A 22,661-nucleotide genomic window follows, 5' to 3' on the forward strand; every position below is an offset into this window, starting at 1 on the left:
TTGCGACTTTTGCGTATTTGCCAGTTCTCGGCCACCCTGCTCGCTATCACAGTTTAGTGCTTTTGTTTTAATATAATTTCATCTGCTGCAGCAATAATGAAAGAAAGAAATGTTTTAAAAATAAAGTTCAATTAAATATCTAAGTTTTGAGATGACTTTTGTCTTTTCTATTGTTTCTACAACACCTAACTCTTTCAAGACCTTTTCACTGCAAAATAAACCATCTAAATGCATTGGTCACAAAACGTAGTTCTGCGGGTTTGCCAGACCCTGCACATAGGAAAGCAGCTAGGCGCGTTAAAAACCGTCTTTTCCAAAGTAAAACAAAGTCTCATAAAATAATTTGGGATCGACATAACATAAATAAGTTTACAGAGTGATTTTATGACTGTAGAAATTAATTGAGCCTTTTTATACAGAATATTACGCACAAGCTTTTTGGTGGCCGAAAACTGGGTCCGGGTGGCCGAGAACTGGGCCCACAAACGAAGCTTTTATTTTTATTATTGCTCAGGCAAATTAATTATTGACCGGTCGATAGCTTTACAACAAAAAGCTGAATAATGTAGTTAGCTCTGGGCGACATTTCGAGTTCCTGCGGTTCCTCTGAGGTAAGAAATACAAGTTTACGTCAAAAGTGGCCGAGAACTGGGACCCATACTGTACATTAAATTGAACTGCAAAATCTTTAGGCAAAAAGTTCCAGCAATGACTCCATCGTTGTCGTAAAAAAAGAAATGGTATAACAAGTTTGTTGATTTTCATTCTGCTTGTTTATTTTTATTACCTGATGATGATGATGATAATGATGATAATGATGATAATGATGATGATGATGATGATGATGATGATGATGAAGATGAAGATGATAGTGTTTTTATGGGCGCATTTAAAAAACTCAATGCCTTTACATTACTATATTAAAAGTGAAAATGGATAAGTCAGTTATTAAGTACAACTTATGAAATATTTCTTTTATTAGTAATAAATAAAATAAATCAAATAATTAATAACTAGTAATAATCAGAGATTAGGGGAGTGCGTTCGACCCAAGATAGGTACCGAAGATAAGGCTAGCAAAACGTTACACGGCTGTTTATATCGCCATGCAAATTTTAAACGACCGCGCGTGCAACATCAGTAAAGTGCGCATCGTACATCACTTGTAATTGAAACTATCAGAGAAACAACAACTAATCCAACAGTTGAAGAGGCAGCACAGCAATCTTTTTACTACTGTTAAGGTCATTGCCCTGTTTTGCATTGCGCATCCTTACTGCGCAGAATTTTACGCGTAATTAGCGCGCGCGCGCGAGCACATCAACAAAATGGCGGCTTTTTTCTATGCGGCTTAGTCCGCGAGAGAAGTAAATTGTCATTTTCTCCTAAACGAGCCTGGTGACCTATCAATTTTTTCTCATATTTTGGGTGTAGCGATCAAATTCTTTCTGTAAAATGAAAACAGATCAATTCATGTGTTTGAAAAATAAATTATCGCTAAAAAAGTGTACTTTGCCAGTACTCGCAGAGGAATTATAAAGGAATTATATGGAATATACATGGTCGTCCTGCTCCTAAACGAATCTGGTGACCCCCCTTTTTTATTTCAAAATTTAAGTTCCCTTGAAGTAATAAACCAGTAGGCGAAGTTTGGTTAAAAATCTATGTTCAGTTTTATTTCGGGGCAATGACCTTAAAAGGAGGACTGCCGAAATGTTTATTTTTCAGCGCAACTTACAGGGCAAACTCGCAAACGCAAACCGAAGAAGATCGTTAGAACGAATCAACCTCGTTCCCAGGGTCTCTCGCAAAGAAACTGCGACGTCATTAATTAGCCAACCTCCCATATACCAAGATACATAGAACAAAACATAAAACGACTTTCACTGGACAGCCACGGGACCACACCACACGCCACCACAAGATCAGGATTTTTTCTCCTACCGTCGAACACTAAAATTGTTTACAGCCTAGCGTTATCGGCTTCATGAATTGTTTTTGCCCACGCTGTCTTTGTTGACGTTGCTGTGACGCAATTAATTGCTTTCTAATGACTAATCACATGAGATCGAGGCCAACTTGCCACATACCGACATACATACTACGACACATAGAACCACTTTCGCTTCGTTCACAGGACAACCACAGGCCACCGCAAGATTACGATGCGTTCTCCTACCGTCGAACGCAATAAACTCTACTGACATTTCCAACAATTAAGTATTTAAAGCAACCTAATACAAAGCAAATTAAGCCATATATAGGCAACCCAAACATTTCTTGACTTAGGTTACTTTTACTAAAACATTCAGTCTTTCAAGATTTAAAAAGCCTTCTTCTGTTTCTTAATTCATTTTGGAAAAACACAAAATTCAAGGAAAAAAACAGAATCGACATAAGCGATTTGCTAAGCTCAGTTGAATTTGTCGCTGCATATTGCCTCAGTTAAGGATTCCTTCTGCTTGATTATCTTGTTTGAATACAACGACGTGCGTAACATTCTTGAAAACACACTGACCCGCTCCGTGCGAATTAACATCACACAGCAAAACAAATCATCAAGACACCAAAACAGTCTTGTGTTATTCAAATAAGCTTGAAAAGTCACAATGAGTCACGAAGCCGTAAAACGCGCACGATAAGGCCATTCTGAGAAAGCCGCACAAAGGCAACAATAAAACAAAAGAAAGACTGTTGTTTACGGTCGGAGCCGAGGTACAGCTAATTAGACAGCTGTTGTCCTGCTGGAACCTGGCTTTAAATAATGATACCTCATGAATATTATCATAAAATAAGTCCAATTACGGCCCTCGGGATGTATATGAATTAATACCGACGTTCGAGGTATTTATCTCTTTCTTATAGAAAACTGCAAAGGGAAAGCCATGGGAATTAGCCATGTTTTAATTGAGTTGTTGTCATCATCATCATCATTTTATCATCATCATCATCATTTATTAGCCACTTTTGAAATGAACTATTACAAACTAATTAAAGTAGATTGGGCGAGAAGACCTCCAGGAAACCACAGGGCGCCCAGACAAACTGTTTGTGTATCGATTGTGCACATTTACATTTTTATAGAGAATGTATGGAATTTACCAAATGTTTCGTAGAATTGCGTATAATGGTGCAAAACATTATCAAATTTGTGCTGAATAAATGTTAAGTTTCCTACATTTTGTGTAGTGTCGTTCTTTTGGCTCGAAATGGCAAATTTGAGTCGATTGAAGGGTATTTTGCTTTTGCTGTTTACTATACATCTAATTACAGTGTAATTATATGGAAAGGGTGGCACCTGGCAACCTAAGGGCAAATACTTGTTTGGGATGGCTCTTTACAAACTGCCTATTGTTTTACAGTAATTAAAAAGTACAAATACTAGTTAATAGCAGAAATTAAATAAATAAATAAATAAATAAGTTAATGAAATATTTAATGAATAATGAAAGATGGTAAATTTTAAGCTCGGTGAACAAATGATAAAGATGAAATGTTCGTATGTCATGTGAGTCACAGCAAAAAACCGAGTTCCTTCCTACTGAGATAAGGAGAGTCTCTTTGTGAGCTGGGCCATTTACTGGGTTTATATGTGACACGCGTCCTGCATACTGCTAGGATCGGCAATATTGGAAGCTTTATATGTGGAATAATAATGCTCGATGGTAAATTTTTAGCTCGATGAATAATTAATAAAGATGAAGTGTCGAAAACTGCCCCCCCCCCCCCCCGTACCTCAGTGGGAGGTGATCGGTCCGAGTCATCTCGGGGACTCAGATATTTTCTTTGCCACAAGCTCGTGACTATTGAACAATCATCTTCAGTTATCATTAATATATATTTTTTTCTTGAACAGATATCAATGAATGCAAAGAAACACCAGACATTTGTCCTCGTTATGCTATTTGTACAAATACAAATGGTTCATACGAATGCAACTGCAAGGAAGGTTATTACAACACAAGTGATGGATGTCAAGATATCGATGAATGCAAAACAACACCAGACATCTGTTCTGGCCGTCGTGTTATTTGCAAAAACACAAATGGTTCATATGAATGCAGCTGTGAGGAAGGTTATTCCAACAAAAGTGGTATATGTGAAGATATCGATGAATGCAACACTGGTACTCACAACTGTGATGAAACAACCTCACAATGTCAAAACCTAGTTGGAGACTTCCACTGCCCGTGTCGAACAGGTTTCATCAAGACTCAAGATAAATGTGTTGGTTAGTGTTTTACAATTGTTTTACTATTTTTCCCGAAAATGCACAACAAAATGTGGCTGTAACTCATATATAGCATAAAAGTCCCGGAATGTGCACAGAAAGCGCGGTAATGTAGCCTCATGGGTCTGCCATGTCTGCAGAGGGCTTGATATTTATCTTATTACTGTGTTCTGTTAGAGATGATAAACATCTCCAAAAAAATGTGGAAATGAGCGAGTTAAAGTGACTTGAGCTTTTCAGAGCTAGAAAAAGGTGTTGAAAAGGAAGTGGACAAATGTGCAATTTTGTCTAATCTGAGTAAGTTTTTAAGTGATTGGTTGCCGTCTCAATTTGAAAGTTGTATTTCAAACATCGTGTATAACAATAGCATTCATATCCTTGGCTTGGTATTCTGGGTGTTGCATGGTTTGGGGAGGTGGGGGGGGGGGGAGGGGTGAGGACAGAGATACTGTGCTACAAGGTGTTTGCCAATATTGGCCGTTTTTATACTAGAGACGCGTTACCCGTCTAGACGAGCTTCGGCAAAAATTTTATTGCTCGTCTGGTTATGCGTCTTTAGTATAAAGACGGGCACAAGACGCGTTACGCGACTAGACGAGCTTCCTTTCGTTATCCGTCTTTTAAGGCGCGTTTCGAAAAGTAGCTCGTCTAGACGGGTAACTCGTCTTATGCCCGTCTTTATATTGGAAACGCATAACCAGACGAGCAACAAAACTTTTGCCGAAGCTCGTCCAGACGGGTAACGCGTCTCTAGTATAAAAACGCCATTGTTCTATCAGTGCTAAAAAATATTTCCAATATACTTCCCACTGGGTTAATTGCCATGATTCTTTTTGTTTTCTTTAGATATCGATGAATGCAAACAAGATCCTGACGTTTGCGGCGATAAACATGCTACCTGCAAAAACACTATAGGCTCTTTTGAGTGCATTTGTGAGAAGACAGGATATGAATACAATAGCGAAGCTCGTAATTGTTCTGACACTGATGAGTGTGTGGATAAGCCGTGTGGTGATGATAAGAACATGAAGTGTAAGAACTCTCAAGGCAGTTACAGATGTGAATGTGAAGACCACTACAGAAAGGATGGAAATGTCTGCAACGGTGAGGGTTTTACTAGTTAATCTTTCACACTAGGAAAGAGAAGGCTTTGTTAGTAACGTATTCCCATGTATACACGGGCATTTTTACGCTGTTTCAAAACAGACTATCCCCACGAATTTAAGGCTGAGGGTTAGTTATCGTATATTAACCATCAACGGTTAGGGTAAAGTTATAAATTATGGGGTTATTGGTAGGGTTTAGCCAATGCTTTGAAAACAATTACCGTTCTTATTCGATTAAGCGCCCAACCTCGAATAAGCGCCCACCCTGTAGGTAGGAAAAGTTTATAAGCGCCCAGCCTCGAATAAGCGCCCACCCCCACCCCCCTATAATGAGGGCACAAGAGGAATTTTGATTTTTGTTGAAGTTGAGATTAAAATTGATTAAGTGCTACTAAGAGACTATCACGAAGACCGAGTATTTTTTAATTTTTTTTTAATGAAACTTTCAATGAACATTTAAAATTCAGCTTTCGTACATCTTCACTTTTAGCTATTATACATTGTTTTCTTTCAAAAAATAAACGTACTACTTGCTAAAAATTGTAAATATAATAAGCGCCCAGCCTCGAATAAGCGCCCACCCTCAAGGTCCAAAAATTTAATAAGCGTGCAGGACGCTTAATCGAGTAAATATGGTAACAATTATTGGAAGAGGTTGAGCAAAACATCGTGATTTGTTAGTGGCGAGCAGCTCATCGGTTATTTGCCGAGGGCGAAAGCTGAGGCAAATAATTGATCTGCGTGAAAAACTTTAAAGATAATGTATCAACGACTTGCGTAAACGTGTCTGCAAGTCGTTCATACATTGTCTCTAACTTTTTTCGAGCACGTAAACACACGTACACAAATTACGCGTCTGTGGAAATCCAGCTTGAGGGTTAGGGTATTTGGGCAGTAGAAGGCTTGGGGTTTTGTTAATCTTGGGATTGTGATTACGATTAGAGTTAGAGATATGGCTAGGGCAATAACTATATTAAGGTTAGGGTTTGTTCTAGAGATGTACTTGGCAAGAGTAAGCCTGATGGGTAAAGGTACGGATGTGAATCTTCCTGGAATTCAAATGAGATCTCATATAGTTTGACATTCTATAATCACACGAGAGCATGATCTAATGAGACGGTTTGAACTTTCTTTATCATTTGAATGACCTGCACAAATTTTACCACAGTCTATAAAATCACTCAGTTTTGCTCATTTAAAAGCTGAAAAATCTCTTATTCCTTTTCTACATGTCTTAGACAAGTGACAATAACGAATACTTGAAGGTACAACAATTACGCTAATGAATATTAATTTAATTAATCGTTCATTTTCGGATATTGATGAATATGCATATAACAAAACGCTCTGTGAGGGAGATATGAAATGCTTCAACTCTCTGGGGTCCTATAAGTGTGATTGCGGTGATGGGTATCTTCGTGGTATCTACCAGAAATGCGTAGGTTGGTTGTAACAATTTATAATTGATTTATAATAAATTACTTATGGGTTGCTAATCCAAAAATGAAAATACTGTGAGCCGGTGTTAAACTAATGTAACCTAGTTTTCGTAGCAGGCGTCTGTGTAGTTTTTAGCGCGTTTAACAGAGTGCGCGATCGCGAGAAGGCTGCGCGAGGAAAAATCGATTTTTCCTTGCGTGGCCCTCTCACGCCTTCGCGTTTCTCCCATTGGTGGATTTCCACTGCGGTATTTTTTTTGGGGAAAATAGAGATATAAGGTAATTAAAAAAGAAATACGCGCGCTAGAAACTAACGGCGGCTGCTACGCAGGCTATGCAACCATGCACCCAGGTGGAGAAGCCTCTGATTTTTTTTAGCACTCTTTATATCAAGTTTGAACCTGGTGGCATACCCGGGGGTTCACCCTATAATGGCCTTTATGTGGAGGTTCCTTTTTCAGGGGGTACTCCCTATAATGTTCTATATGGGGAGGTTCCTTTTTCAGGGGGTACTCCCTATAATGGTCTATATGGGGAGGTTCCTTTTTCAGGGGGTACTCCCTATAATGGTCTATATGGGGAGGTTCCTTTTTCAGGGGGTACTCCCTATAATGGTCTATATGGGGAGGTTCCTTTTTCAGGGGGTACTCCCTATAATGGTCTATATGGGGAGGTTCCTTTTTCAGGGGGTACTCCCTATAATGGTCTATATGGGGAGGTTCCTTTTTCAGGGGGTACTCCCTATAATGTTCTATATGGGGAGGTTCCTTTTTCAGGGGGTACTCCCTATAATGGTCTATATGGGGAGGTTCCTTTTTCAGGCTTCAGGTATATAAAAGGGTAGGGATTTCACAAAATTAGGTATATGAAAGAGTAGGGAAATCTGTCATTAACATATTTAAAAAGACCATTAAATATTTCGAAAAAAAGCAAATTATGGCTGAAACTTCTTTATTTATTTATTATTATTCTTTATTTTTTAAGTACTACATTTCGTGCAGGTTATAAAAGGGCTTCGTCTTTTCAATAAAAGGTATACGAAAAGGGTTTCCTTTTCTGTAAAAATCGTATATAAAAAAAGTAGGGTTAGAACTTAGACGGAGCCTCTCCGTATATGCCACCCCCTCCCCCCTGGGGGAGCGTAGCATATAATAATAATATTTAATATTTATATTGCGCGTATCAAGGCAGCTATTACTCCGGTTTCGTAGCTTAATTGTTTATTCTCGTCTCTTGGTATGTAGAAATAATCTTTTCTTTTGGTCAAAAAGAAGCTGTTTTGTTGTTTGTTGTTGGGCGAGGGAGGGAAGGTGAGGAGTTCTTAACTGTGAAACCGACTCTCTGTTGAATTTCAGATATCGACGAGTGCAAGGTCAGGAGACACAACTGCTTCAAACAAAGTTACTGCCGCAATTCACCTGGCAGTTTTAAATGTGTCTGTCCAAAAGGATACAAGCTTAAAAGTGATGGGAAATCGTGCTTAATAAAGAAAAAAAAATCATTCCAAGAGGTGGTCCAGCGGCTGGAACCATTGTTTTGTGCGTTTCTGTTGTTTTGTCCTTACTTTGCCTGTCCGCGTTCATTACTGTAATGGTGAGGAAAATAAAGATGAAGAAACTTGCACGTGAAGGTAGGTGAAAAGTTTTGAAGGTGGCACATAAAATTAATGATTTGTTTCTTATATTTGTATAGTTTGAAAAATTATATTCAAAAGTTTTGCAAGGGACCGCTTAACGATAATACTGTATTAAAAATATCAGGAGTACAATTAAAGACTACAAATTTGTACTCTGGAAGTAATACAAAAACTTGAATTTTCCTACCATTTATATAAAGGTACAAACTTTTTGTTAAAAATTTGCACTTCCCTTGACCTTAAGATAAACACCCTACATCAGGGAGCGAGAAAACAGCGTAGAGGGATTGGATTAAGTTGATTAAAATAGCTTTCTTAGTAAATAACCACTTCGTAAACTATGAAAAGTAAAAACGGAGAACATTGAAAAACATTCAATTTTTCTGCAGACCCAGTTATCAGCGTACCTGTACAAACCATTTTTTTTTTCATTTCGGGATGTTGAAAATATCGGTTTTCTGAAGTATTTTATGAAGTCCGATATCTCCCGCAGATCACAATCGACAAACTACTGACACTGAATTATTTACATATTTTTAATTCATACTCTTGTAGATAAGGTTGGAGATGAAACAGAAGACACCGACATCATTCCAGTGGCAGAACATAAATCTGCTGATGGAAATGTAGAGGCTGCTACCAGCCAAGATTAAAAAAAAAAAACAGTTTTTATAAGGTTCGCCTTAAAATTAATTTTCTTTCTAACTCTGCAAACACAATCTGAACTGAGCATGTAAATCGTGTGAAAACACTACTGTGTAAAATTCGAATACATCTTTGATATAATTTACTTCCTGTAAAAACTATTAAGTCGAAAATTGTGCGTTAACTAAAGGTTCTTGAGACGTTTTGTATCTCTTTCCTTCTGTTATATCCTTTTTTAAACCAACAATGGAAAACATAAATATATAAGCAGTAAAACATTTCTTCATATTTTTTATCATTTGGATCTTTGCGACACTTTTATTTGTTTAAATAATCAGGAAGGTTATTGCAGTAGTTTCTGTAAAAAGTTCTTATTCTGTCGCAATGGAATTTACTTGTAAACTTCTTCTCCCAAATTCACTTAATAAAATACAAGGTGGACTTGTTATTGTGTTGTTGTTGATAAAGTGGAACAACCGCAGCTGCATTTTTGTTGTCAGAAACAAATACGTTAAGATTAACAGCTTCAGTAGAATACCGATACTGAGTCCTGGGCTTATGTTTGTTCAAAGGCCCCTAAGGTGGGCCCATTTTCAGGGGGGATTATTATTGGGAGAGGGAAAAATTCTGAAAAAATTTTGTTTCAGAAAAAAAGTTGAGTTAACATTAGGATGGGATGCTACTTCTAAAAGTTTTAAGACGTATACATAAGTATTGAAGTGATAAGTGTATGTCTCCCTTTGCAAGATCCTGCTTTGGGTAGTTTTATGAATATAAAATGAAACATAAAACAAGAGGGGCTTGCGGGGCGTTAGGAAAGGACTTAGATAACGATTTGCGGGACTTTTTGGGGGAAAGATGTTCTCGGCAGTTTACGGTAAATGACTATCTTTTGAGTGTTAGCTCTTCGATTCGATCGTGTGTCGGAGTAAAATCAACTAACAGTGGAAAGTTGATGTTTCGACCGTTGGTCCCTCGTAAGATGAGGTTCAAGCAAAGTTCCTGCTCTGCTGAAGGGCTTTAGATCGGCACACACGTAGGGAACAATCCTCGTTAAGCTCTTCCAGGGACTTGTCGCGGGACACCTTGCGCGAGGGTTAGTCTCCGTGACTAGTCCACTCGTACATGATCATAAGTGCGGAAGAAGAAAACGGCCACAAGAAAACTGGAGACGAGACAGAAGAGAACTTGGAAATCAATAGCCTGCGTAGCTGGCGGTTTTGTTGGGGTTTAGGGTTTGGGTTTACAAGCAAGCGGCGAAGGCTCGAGAGGATTTCAATTTCCTTCTCCCCAAGCCACTTGCGGCTGCGTCGCTCGTTGTCGCGGGTTCGCCGCTTGCTCGCACGCTACGCAGGCTAGGAAATCAAAAGACTTGTACTTACTCGTTCTTTATGACTCGATTTTGGGCGCGTGGGCCAGGCGCCATCTTCTCAACGGAAACTCCAATAACAGACGACTGGTTTTAATTCTACAAAGTATGCATACTGTGCAGCTATCGCAACTTATAACTAACTGTAATTCAAAATAAAAATAAAAACTAGTTATAATCAGATATTAGGGGAGACGAATGCGTTCGACCCAAGATAGGTACCCAAGATAAGGCTAGCAAACGTAATCCGAGTTACACGACTGTTTATATCGTCATACAAATTTAAAACGACCGCGTGTACAACATAAAGCGCGCATCCAACATCACTTGAAACTATCAGAGAAACAATCTCAATCCAACAGTGCACGAGGCAGCACAGCAATCTTTTTACAACTGTTAAAAGGAGGACTGCCGAAACGTTTATTTTTCAGCACAATTTACAGGGCAAACTCGCAAACGCAAACCGAAGAAGATCGTCAGAACGAATCAACCTCGTTCCCAGGGTCTCTCGCAAAGAGACTGCGACGTCATTAATTAGCCAACCTGCCACATACCAAGATACATAGAACGACACATAAAACGACTTTCACTGGATAGCCACGAGACCACACGCCACCACAAGATTAGGATGTGTTTTCCTACCGTCGAACACAAAAATTGTTTACAGCCTAGCGTTATCGGCTTCATGAATTGTTTTTGCGCGCGCTGTCTTTGTTGACGTCGCTGTGACGCATAATTAGAATTACAAGGAGCGCGCACAAGAGTTCCACAAGTAATTTTTTGAGATGGACAAACCAACCCCCCACCCCCCCTCCCTCCCAAAAAAACAAGAATGTTGTAGTTGGAATAAAAAATACAAGTTGCCATCGCTAGAGGATATTTTTTTGCTAATTCGAGAGATAATCAAGCCTTTCGTCACGACCATTGCGCGCGCTTGTGATTTTGCGTAAATATTTATCAAAGGTTTTACTTTGAATTCTGCTTAAAAATGAAAAAGAAACAGTCCTCGATCAGTTCTCAATTGCTGATCACTTACTTTAATTTCCCTTCAATTCAGTTTACATTTCGATCCCTGTAAGCTGCTTATATGACGCACATATTAACTCAATTAGCCGGTGGTAAGTTAATTTATATTACGTCACAGAAAGATCGAACTTTTAAAAACAACACAAATATGTGAAAGGAAATACGAAATGGGCGGTCGTCGGTTCGTGTACATTTTGGTGTTGCTTGGGGTGTTGATCGCTTCTGCAAGCGGAGAGAAGAGCGCCTCCCCCAAATGCAGGGTACTTGAGTTTGGAAAAAAGCTACAGTGCAAGGGGGTTGGATTAAGCAAGATACCCAAGATACCGAAGGGAATACTGATGGCGTAAGTTGAACATTTCGGTACTTTTAACTACCCCATGTGATAATTAATACAATTTTACCTGAGAGATATTTTCCTCTTATACAGTTCTTATCCGCTTTGGTATCGATAGGTACTGTGCGTCTGTTTAAAATCTATATGAATTTGTTCAATAACTAAAAAGCTTGCTCAGTGATCTAAGGCTTTATTTTTTGTTAATTTTGCCAGCAAAGTTGTTGTCTCCTTGCACGAGACGTTTATCAATATGAAAAAGATTCCCGGATTATCCGGGAATGTCATTCTATCACTACCAAGTTTTTTCCCCACGCCATTTTGAAAACTCTGCAAACAAGAAACCTTAGTAAATAAAACCTCAGTGAATATGTTTTCATTATTCTGCATAAAGATTAAAGCATGACGAAAGATCGATTTGAAAATGGAACTCATAGTTAGTTTGGAGAGCACGAGCTGGCACTATAATGACTTTGTGACAAGCTCCTGACAAGCTCCTATGTCATTGTCAACGACTTTATTTGTTCCCAGGTCTTAACGCTTTATTAAAAAATGATACTCTTGAAAAAGAGGGATTTACGTTATCATGCAGTGTTTTTGCGTTTTATTTAAGGAGAAGTTTCCGAAAAGTGCAGTTGTTTGTTTTTCTGATCCGAAACTATTGCTCTTTGCTTGTTGTTTACTGCCTCTACAATATTCGTAGTCCGACTCTCGTCCATCCGTTCATAAAAAGCCGTCTTGACGACTGCAGCGGTCTTTTATATGGACTACAGATTATTTTTCAATCTCGTAGCAGATTTGTGAAATAGTCTCCTGGAAAATTATTCCTTGAATATTTTTCTTGTCACATGCGTATGCATAGATTGTAAGCATTTTTCATTGATAAAACGTCAAAATTAGACTTTTTCGTATGAAATAGTTGCTATTGTACATTGTAGACTTTTTCTTTCTTAAAATTGAGTTAGAACCTATAGTTTCTTCTTATATTTTGATGTTTCATCTTTTACCCTGTCTGTTCTTCCTTGTGCTATTTCTTCAGTGATTTTACAGACAACTTTATTACACATATCACTCAGGAGGATTGGAAACACCTTGAAAAGTTACAACAAGTGTAAGTTTTACATTTAAATAAGCTTGGAAAACTACAGCTTAAGATTAATGTATAGTGCTTCAGTGTGGTAGATGCCTGGATCACGTTCGTAACTTGACAGTTTTTTTAAACAAAAAACTGTATTTCTTTTGCTGTATTTCATCCAAATTTTATCAAGCAGTTTCTTCGAAAAGCTTATAAGAACAAAACTAAAGGTAATAAAAAAACACCGCTTCCACCTCTTTGATTAATATTCAAGATTAAAATGAAAGCGATTCAAATTTGCATGCATAGGTAAAATAAAGAGGTATCAATAAAAAGTGACAGAAACTAAAAGCCACATATCGAGAAATAGAAATATTTACTTAAAAAATATTAGCGTTATACAAATAATTTTGCGCGAGTAGAGTCAGACAGTGACTTTATTGATGAATGAATTATTAATCCAGACTGCGTTGTCTAAAAAATGGTTAGGTAATTCTTATAATTTTTTTTAATTTCTAAGTTACTGTTGCGGTTATTAATTGCACCTTCATGTTAGTGAAAATGAATATCTCCCAACTCCAACTCATATTCCCTGCGAATGTTATCTCTTATTGATATAATTCTTTCGATATCTCTGCGAATTCCGTAAGTCTTCCTTTCAACGTAAGACTCTAGGGCACGGCATTCGTGGAAAGCAGCTTTTTATTAAATGTTTCCTTTCTGTATAGCTTTTAATTAGATTTTTATTGTTAGTAAGCATTATTGTTGTCATTTGATAGTTGACGATATGATCGTGTCTTTAAATAAATATTATCCAATCCAATCGAATATTCACCTTGTTTCAGATATCTAAAAGGCAATCCATTCCACTGTGACTGTAATCTTGAATCGCTCAGATTGAAACTACACAATTCACCAGCTGTCATTCAAGATGGAGACAGTATTCAGTGTGCCACACCATCAAAGATTCACAACAAACATCTCAAGTCTTTATTAAACCTGTGTGGTAAGTTACACTGGTAAAAAAGCCTAAAGGATCTTAAGCGATCTTTGAAGATGTTTCGGAATCTCTTTCGTGATAATTAAAGGTGTACAGTCATTGAGATAACGAATTTTAATGGATCCACAAAAATTTTTTTGGGAAGATCTTTACAGATCTTTAATTATAGTGTTGTATATGGATTTTACAAAGATCATTGCTATAACTGGTTTTATAGCTAAGATCCTTTTAAAAATATTTGATCCTATCTCTTATGTGTATTTTTGTTAAATTGTTTTCGATAAATACTTTCATTGTTGCTCTCTGATAGTGGCAAATGTCGAGAGTCTCTAAAACGTAATAATTCATACATTACAGTTTGAAGCTAATACAAAAAATAGTCAGTGTATCACGAAAATGATGTCTCAATATTTTGTCCACATCGAGTTTGGCGAGGTAACGGTTTAGTTGGTCCAAGATTTTCCTTTGCATTGTTCCCCACAGCACAGTTATTGCTCTATGAATACTTCGCACTATTGTAAATTTTTCCTTCGCTATTTTCACCAGAATCACTGTAGATACATTGTCTGATAGCATTTCTGGGTCTTGCCAAGGGACCTATGTCGTAGAGTGCTTCTCTTTGTTAGGCATTTCTTGCCTTTCAACAGAAGACAGAAGATTAAAGTAAGTTTGATACTTTTCCAACTCTTCGGTTTTTAGCTTCTGGAATTCTCCGGTGTGAAAAGGAATATCACAGTAAAATGTTTATTTCTCAAAGCGTTTCTCAGTTGCCTTTGCTGCCGTTTTCCAATCTGCCTTTTTTACGAATATTCTTTGTCTTCTGTAGTAAGATGAAGCATATTTTCTTTCACTAGTACCTTTTCCACGATGATTTTTTAAAAAAACAATAATTTTGTTCTCACTGATTGCAAGTGGTTACTAAATAACTATTTTAAGTATATAGTAAAACAGTGGTTAGCATTGTTGGCATGCTTTGATTGGCTACTCAAAACCTGGATATCCTTTGCCAGTATTTACCTGCGAGGAACTCGCACATGAAAATTGTAATTGTTTACAGGAATAAATGAGTTGAAAATCATCCTTTTGTTTTTTTTTTTTGTTTTATTCACCTCAGTGTTGGTGGTCAGTATCCACCACTAGCCACCTCCACTTCAGGGAATAGTTGTTAAATTTGTTCGTGTTTGTGTTTTTTGGCATGTGGGGTGGGGGGATGGGGGCTATCTATTTTTCACATTACATGTAGAGTGGTCATGACCTTTCTTTTTTTCCTTGAAAGAGGTTCAGAAACTTCTGTTTTGCTTTACAATGAATCTTGCCAGCCCACAGCTCTGGCGTAACTAATGAATGGTCCCTTATTGCATGTTGTTTATCGGTAGTTTTTGGTTAAAAGTGACTAACCACATATTCAATTTTCAGGTTTAAATTTAAAAGTTTACATGACCACATGATGTGATTAAAATATGTTCTCTTTCATGTGTTATAGAACATATGCACAGCCAACCACTGATTCCTGGTATCCAGAAAAGAAATACACAAGAATGTACGTATGCTATGTTTAGAAGCGTTCCTCACTTTGTTCTTTGTTATGTGCCTTCAGGGCTCGAGACTACTAACCAAAGACTACTAAAATTTAGGTTTTGGCTGGTTGTAGCGAAAACTAAGACCTAAGACCTAAGACCCGAAAAGTAAGACCCGGAAATGAAGACCCGAAATCTAAGACACGAAAACTAAGACCCCCTTATTTTATTAATTTGTGCCCTTTGTTTATCTTTGTGATCACAGATCGGTTATATTCCCGAAGTTAGTGCCTATAAGCACGGTGTTCACTTTTGTTTGATTCTCGTTTCTTACACCCTTAAAATTATATTAAGAAATATTAAGGTCTATTGACCCGAAAAAGAAGACCCGAAAACGAGGACCCGAAAACTAAGACCCGAAAACGAAGACCCGAAAACTAGGACCCGAAAACGAAGACCCGAAAACTAAGACCCGAAAACTAAGACCCCTTTATTTTCGAAACCCTGCTCCACCCCCGTCCTTGATTATGATAAGTTGTAGGATTATGATGTCTTTCCGCCGCCCGGACTTTAGCAAAAGCGAAAACGAATACCTTTTTTGTCCTTTCTTTTTAATTGAGTTATTTGAAACGAAAAAAGTTAAAACATTTCCTTCAAATCCTGGTTTTAAAAGGAATCAACCCATAAAACAGAGAATCCACCCCTACAGTACAACGTTTTTACTCAACAGATTAAACTGATTTATTTCATTATAACACGGTAAGAGCGAATGTAAGTGAATATAAACTATTTTTTCGTTGAAAGGAAATAAAATATCGACTTTAAATGTGGCCAATAACGCTACTGCCTTGAAACTATCTTCTACTGGAAAAATCTGTTTCCCCTTGATGGTAAGAGTCCAAGCCTCTCTGTGACCTTTGGTTTGCGATCGTAAGGTTATAATTAAGACAATTTTTAACTTCTCGTGCTCTACATTTACTGTTATCGCTCTAAGACCCAGTAAAGTCAAACGCTGTACTTCAATTACACTCAATTACACTTGACCTAAATCAATTTAAGAAAGGCGTAAAAGCGTCTTATTTGCACCAGAGAATTGGTATTCTTGCGACAATAAAAAAAAAAACAGTGACTACAAATAAAATACCGTAACATAACAAGCAAAAACAATGTCAATAACAATTTTTTTCGCATTTGACGCTTTTGGAGTGTGAAATGGCATGGTATTCTTGTGGCAATCAATTAAAAAACAGTGATTCCAAATAAAATAACATAACAAACGTTAACAAACAATAGCAGTGTCAGTAATACTACCGTAACTGCACATTTTCTGGCTTTTGACGCTGTTGGAGTGTTGATAATTTTTCTTTCTTACTTAAGATGAAACTGGAACAAGTTTCGAAAATAGTGAAAAAAAATTATTAAACAGGATACCTCTTGAAATCTTTATAGGCCTAAATCAAGCACTTGAGTCCCAAGTAATTAAGCAAAATTTGAATCACCTGAAATATATGCCTGAAATATAGTGGCATACACAACTCGCAAAAAAGTCAACCGACTTGCATGTGGTAGATATGCGTTAAATCTACATTTATCTTGTGGTGCAAGAATGTCAAACAACGAACAAGGGACTGAGGTGAAAACCTAAAACATCGAGCTCAAAAGACTAAACGCTCAAAAAAATTGATACAAGATACATAACCTTAACGACTGTACATAACGTCTCTCTAAAACAAAGCAATAGCTTTCTCGAAGTAAAGCTACTATACGCAGTCTCTGGGGACAGAAATAAATTTGTCATCCGTGATGAAAAGCAACACACCTTGCAACACCATAAACAGCCGGGCCCGGCCTTACAAATATAAAAATCAAGTATATAATCAACATATTCACGGAAAATAAGACCTGTGTCCTTCCAGAGCGAACATTTTGAGAGCTTAAAACACATCTCGCGAATATGCATGAGCCAAGACTAACCGCAATAGCAAAATTTAATACAGAGGTGTCAAAATGTACAAACGGGAAACCGTGCCGATCTATCACCTCTACACAACTGCTGAGCGGCACTCTTTCGACTATACTTAACCTAAAATCGCCTCCTTATAATACAACTGACAGAGCATAGTACCCTTTCTAAACACCTCTGAAGCGTCAAAATAAATTGGACGACCAAATCCAATTTTACCGAACGGCTTATTTTGTACAAATGTCACGAAGTAGGAGACTGTGTAGGCCTGTCATCTGTATTTTGCTAGGTAATTATTTTTGGAATACCGTGATCATAGATCACAAAGATAAACAAAGGGCAAAAATTAATAAAATAAGGGGGGTCTTAGTTTTGGGTCTTCGTTTTCGGGTCTTAGTTTTCGGGTCTTAGGTCTTAGGTCTTAGTTTTCGGGGGTCTTAGTTTTCGCTACAACCGGTTTTGGCTACCAGGTTAAGCATTCCTACTAGCCATTTGGCTAGTGAAAAACTCGGAAAAGTCAACTGTTCTTGATAGAAATCAATATATCTGACTAGTGAAAAAATACTTTTGGCTAGTAAAATCTGACATGTCACTAGCCAATAAACCAGTGAGTTAAAAAGTTAGTCTCAAGCCCTGTGCCTTACTTGCAAAAAAATATGTTACAAAATGTTACATTCGTTACATAACCATAAGAAAATTGTGAAAATTGCAGTACGCTGGCTAGGTTTGCTTTACACATTTAGTACTAGTAGATTTTGACTAATTACTTACTTTACCTGCATAACTGTTTTGTGTGCCTGCATTATTTCTTTTCTTAATAAAACCAGAATCAGAATAGATTGAACATTAGTCAAATTTAAATGCAATACTGAATGTCGGCATATTTTTGTATTTATAATTGTTTTGATTCTTGACAGATATTGACAAGTGCAAGGATATGCCCTGTGAAGGAAAAACAAAATGTCGGAATTATGGGTCTGGGTCCGGAAAAGAATTTGCATGTGGATGTTATCCTGGATTTGTAATTGGAGGTTTTAACCAACAAATATGCAAAGGTTGGTCTTTTTTATATTTTGCACTGATAAGTTTTTTTTTAATTTTTCTATAAAAGGAGTTATTTTAACGGCATTCTAAACTAAAAAAATTCGTTGTTAACCTTTGTATTAAATTGAACTGCAAAATCGTTAGGCAAAAAGTTACAGCAATGACTCCATCGTTGTCTTAAAAAAAGAAATGGTATAACAAGATTGTTGATTTTCATTCTGCTTTTTATTACCTGATCATGATGATGATGATGATGATGATGATGATAAAATAATGATGATGATGATGATGATGATGATGATACAAAAAAGAAAGCCAAAAAGAGACATGATAATGGCTGCGGTCACATCCACGACGTAACTAAAGTTTAACTATAGTTAGTCTCAAGTTACGTGACGTCATACCTAACTATAGTTAGTGCTTTCTGTCGTCTTTGCGGTCACACCAATGCAGTTAACTATAGTTAGTTCTGATTAGGTTGTGAATAATTTGGTATTTAAATTAGTTCATGACAGCCATTGTTGTAGATCTGTGTCCAGTTGTTCCTCTATTTTTTTTTTCTATTTTTGCACGGCATTTCGGCGTTGAAGAACATAAAATGAAGTAAGGATGCTAGAAACCGAAGAATTCAAGCTTTACTTTTGCTTACATTGATGATATGTAATTTCTTGGCATGTTGTTTTTCTTGTTTTCCTTCCCTTGACCCTTTGTTTTGCATATTTATGTTCATCTCGCACGTGCGAAAAGAATTGTCGCATTCTGATTGGCTTTTCGTTTGTAAACTTAAGACTAACCCATGAACCTTGCTTGGGTATAACTATAGTTAGTGCGTATTGTTTTGGATCAGCGAGGCGTAAATTTTCTAACTATAGTTAAGGCGAACAGAGTAGCGGTCACATTACCGAAATAGCTAACTATAGTTAACGCCGTCCTAACTATAGTTAGCAGTCTAGATGTGACCGCAGCCAATGTTGCCAAAGCTGTCCATTGAGACTTAGCAGGAAAGTGTGGGTTTCAGAGAGTACATAAATGGTTCGAGCATGTGCCAGAGGGAGTATCGGAAAATGTGAACATTTCATGATACTGTGGCATTTCAACATATAAACAGACCATGGCATTGAAGCAAGAAGACCAGGTCTAGTTGTTGTGAATAAACAAACAAACAAACAGGGGACGTTTAAGAACCCACACACTTATCGCAACGAGTAGGGCCCGGAGTTCCCGGTGTTGTGGTCTGGCCTTGTTTCACGTATTGGTGCTTAACATAGGTCTATTAAATGTTCAAGCAAGCAAACCGTGTACGATCTCCTACCGGTATACGTTGGATCAACTGAGTGATCTAATCGGTTTGACACATAGAAAACTGAAATTGAAAAGCAGAGACCGATACAACGTAGAATGAGAGAATTAGTTTTGTACTATATTTCTACTTTTACTATTTTAGTAAAAGTAACCTTTTAGTAAAAACTATTTTACTATTTTATTGTCATTTTTAAGCTTAGCATATTTTAAATTTTTTATTTTACACTGTTTACATATTTCCTGTATTTAGTTTTACGTATTTCCGGTATTTCGTAAGATACCATTATCACCATATAAATTTAAACATAGCCAATGTAAACTCCATTGTACCTGAAGAAGGCTGGTTTGGCCAGCCGAAATATAGTACAAAACTAATTCTCTCATTCTACGTTGTATCGGTCTCTGCTTTTCAATTTCACTTAACATAGGGTTAACCTCATTGCGCCTCCCCCCCCCCCTCCCCCACCCACTTGAACAGAATTGTCCAAGAAAAATTACTATGACTATGAATATGATTATGATAAACAAGAGAAAAACTGCCAAATCATTGATGAAGCAATTCTAGAGTGAGGATGAAAGGGTTAAGGAAAAGGGAGATTACAAGATAGACCTAATTAGCTAGAGAAATAAGAAAAATGTGGAATGTACGGGCAAAAGTGATTTCGATAGTGATGGGTGCACTGGGAACAGTCCCGATGAGACTTCCTGGATATCTTAGAATGATTGGGGTCGGTATATTGGTGGAAATAATACAGAAGACTGCTCTTTTGGGATCAGCGAGGATCTTGATAAAGGTCATGGAACTGTAAAAACTACCAGCTATAACGTTTAATGGCCGTGCAAAATTAAAATTGAAATACTACTGCTACTCCTACTACTACTGCTACCACCACCACCACGACCACAACGACGATGACGACGACGGCGACAACGACTGCTACTGCTACTGCTACTGCTACTGCTACTGCTACTGCTACTGCTACTGCTACTGATGCTACTACTACTACTACTACTACTACTACTACTACTACCACCACCACCACCACCACCACCACCACCACCACCACCACCACCACCACTACTACTACTACTACAACTACTGCTGCTGCTACTGCTACTGCTACTGTTACTGCTACTGCTACTGCTACTGCTACTGCTACTGCTACTGCTACTGCTACTGCTACTGCTACTGCTACTGCTACTGCTACTTATCCTCTAAAAATTTCGGAAACAAGCTGCAAAATATTGATTTTTTTTAAACGTAATTAATAATTTTCATTTTATAGTATTAACAGAAATTGGGAATTGCTGTGACTTAGAAATAGAGGGATATAAATCATTTATTCAATGTCCTACTCCAAACCAATCGAAAAAGGGTGGTCGAAATTCCGGAGGAATAGCTTTGCTTTATAAGAAAGAGCTTCAGAAATATATTTCAATTACGAAAACAACTGATAATTTTATATGGTTCAAAATCGACAAATCTCTCCTAAATTCGGTAAAGGATATTTTTGTTTGCGGTGTATATATACCTCCGTGTAACTCAAAATATTTCGATACTGAAATATTTGATCAATTCGAGCAAGATATTCTACATTTCTCCTCTTCAGGATCAGTTATTCTTATGGGTGACTTTAATTCAAGAACCGGCAAATACTCCGACACTGTTTCCCAAGAAGGAAACAACATTATTACCAATGATCAGTCAGAATCAGCTTTCCAAACACCACAAAGAAACAGTTTCGACAATGTATTAAATAATCATGGGAAAAAACTACTTGAATTATGCAAAAACTTTGACCTAAGAATAGTCAATGGAAGAGTTAATGGAGATACTCTCGGTAGACCCACCTTTCATGGAAGAAACGGGACAAGTGTCATCGACTACATTATATGTGATCAGAGCACATTTTTGAATATTACCGGCTTTGTTGTTAAACAACCGTCCTACTTGTCGGACCACAGTGCTATTGCAGCATGGTTTAACCTCAGCACGAACTTACCAGAAAGCGAAACCCAATCTTTACATTCTACCAGCAGTTTACTACGTTTACCACGGCAGTTCTGTTGGGAAAATGATTCATACTCAAAATTTAGAAGCACATTACGTACGGAACCAATTCAAATTCTAATCAGAGAATATTTGGATCGAAGCTCCGAAGATGTAAACGTCTCGTTAGATGATACTATGAACATTCTTACTGCGACATCAAAAATTTGCCTCAAGATTAAAAGTAAAAGAATTCGTAAACGTATAAAAAAAACATCTAATAAAAAATGGTTTGACCGTGAATGTCGACTAAAAAGACACGAATTGCGAAAATTATCAAACAGAAAACATCGCAATCCTCTAGACCCTGAATTACGGGAGAAATTTCACAAAACCTTGAATGATTATAAAAAGCTAATTGACTCAAAAAGGAAAAAGTTTCAGGACGAAAAAACTCTGCAACTCGATGAACTGGCATTAAACCCTGACAAAGAGTCGTTTTGGAGTTGTTTAAAATCGATGAGCGACACTATCGACGAAAACGCTCCCGCCCCAATCTCAGAAGAAACATGGCTTAATCATTTCCAATCCTTACATTCCAAAAACACGACAGTTTCCATACCTGAGCATGAAGTTTGTGAACTGCAAAGATTAGAAAATGGAAAAGAACAGATTAACAACTTAGATCACGAAATAAATGAGCAAGAAATACGTCAAGCGGTAAAGAAACTGAAGAACAAAAAATCGCCATTTGCTGACAAAATAAGAAATGAAATGATCAAAGCGAGCCTTGAATCACTTATGCCTGTTTATATCAAACTTTTCAACCTTATTCTGCGATCAGGACATATGCCAGATGTTTGGTGTCAAGGCCTTATAACCCCAATCTACAAATCAGGTGACAAGAGATCCGACAAACTATAGAGGCATATGTGTTTCTAGTTGTCTTGGTAAGCTATTTTGTTCCATTCTGAATCAAAGATTATA

At 37.3% G+C, this 22,661-nt stretch overlaps 2 protein-coding genes across 3 annotated transcripts in view; both read left to right on the forward strand.

Annotated features, from left to right (window-relative positions):
• The window catches only part of LOC144634372 (uncharacterized), a 164,047-nt gene extending 154,865 nt beyond the window's left edge, over positions 1 to 9,182 (forward strand). Inside the window, exons 22-23 of the mRNA XM_078493318.1 lie at positions 8,132 to 8,406; positions 8,968 to 9,182. Coding sequence (XP_078349444.1) covers positions 8,132 to 8,367 — 236 coding nt within the window. The 3' untranslated portion in view covers positions 8,368 to 8,406; positions 8,968 to 9,182. The remainder of the gene's footprint in view (positions 1 to 8,131; positions 8,407 to 8,967) is intronic.
• The window catches only part of LOC144634374 (uncharacterized), a 48,055-nt gene that overhangs the window by 4,428 nt on the left and 20,966 nt on the right, over positions 1 to 22,661 (forward strand). The window contains exons 1-5 of one of the 2 annotated variants that reach the window (XM_078493323.1): positions 11,574 to 11,795; positions 12,823 to 12,894; positions 13,704 to 13,864; positions 15,342 to 15,398; positions 18,256 to 18,393. In XM_078493323.1, the coding sequence (XP_078349449.1) occupies positions 11,620 to 11,795; positions 12,823 to 12,894; positions 13,704 to 13,864; positions 15,342 to 15,398; positions 18,256 to 18,393 (604 nt within the window). In that variant the 5' untranslated portion in view covers positions 11,574 to 11,619. Of the gene's footprint in view, positions 1 to 11,573; positions 11,796 to 12,822; positions 12,895 to 13,703; positions 13,865 to 15,341; positions 15,399 to 18,255; positions 18,394 to 22,661 lie in introns of those variants that run through there. The other variant, XM_078493324.1, reaches the window with a different exon arrangement.

The sequence above is a fragment of the Oculina patagonica genome, chromosome 13 (genome assembly GCF_052425735.1).
Source record: "Oculina patagonica isolate OP01 chromosome 13, crgOcupat, whole genome shotgun sequence".
Taxonomy (NCBI): Eukaryota; Metazoa; Cnidaria; class Anthozoa; order Scleractinia; family Oculinidae; genus Oculina; species Oculina patagonica.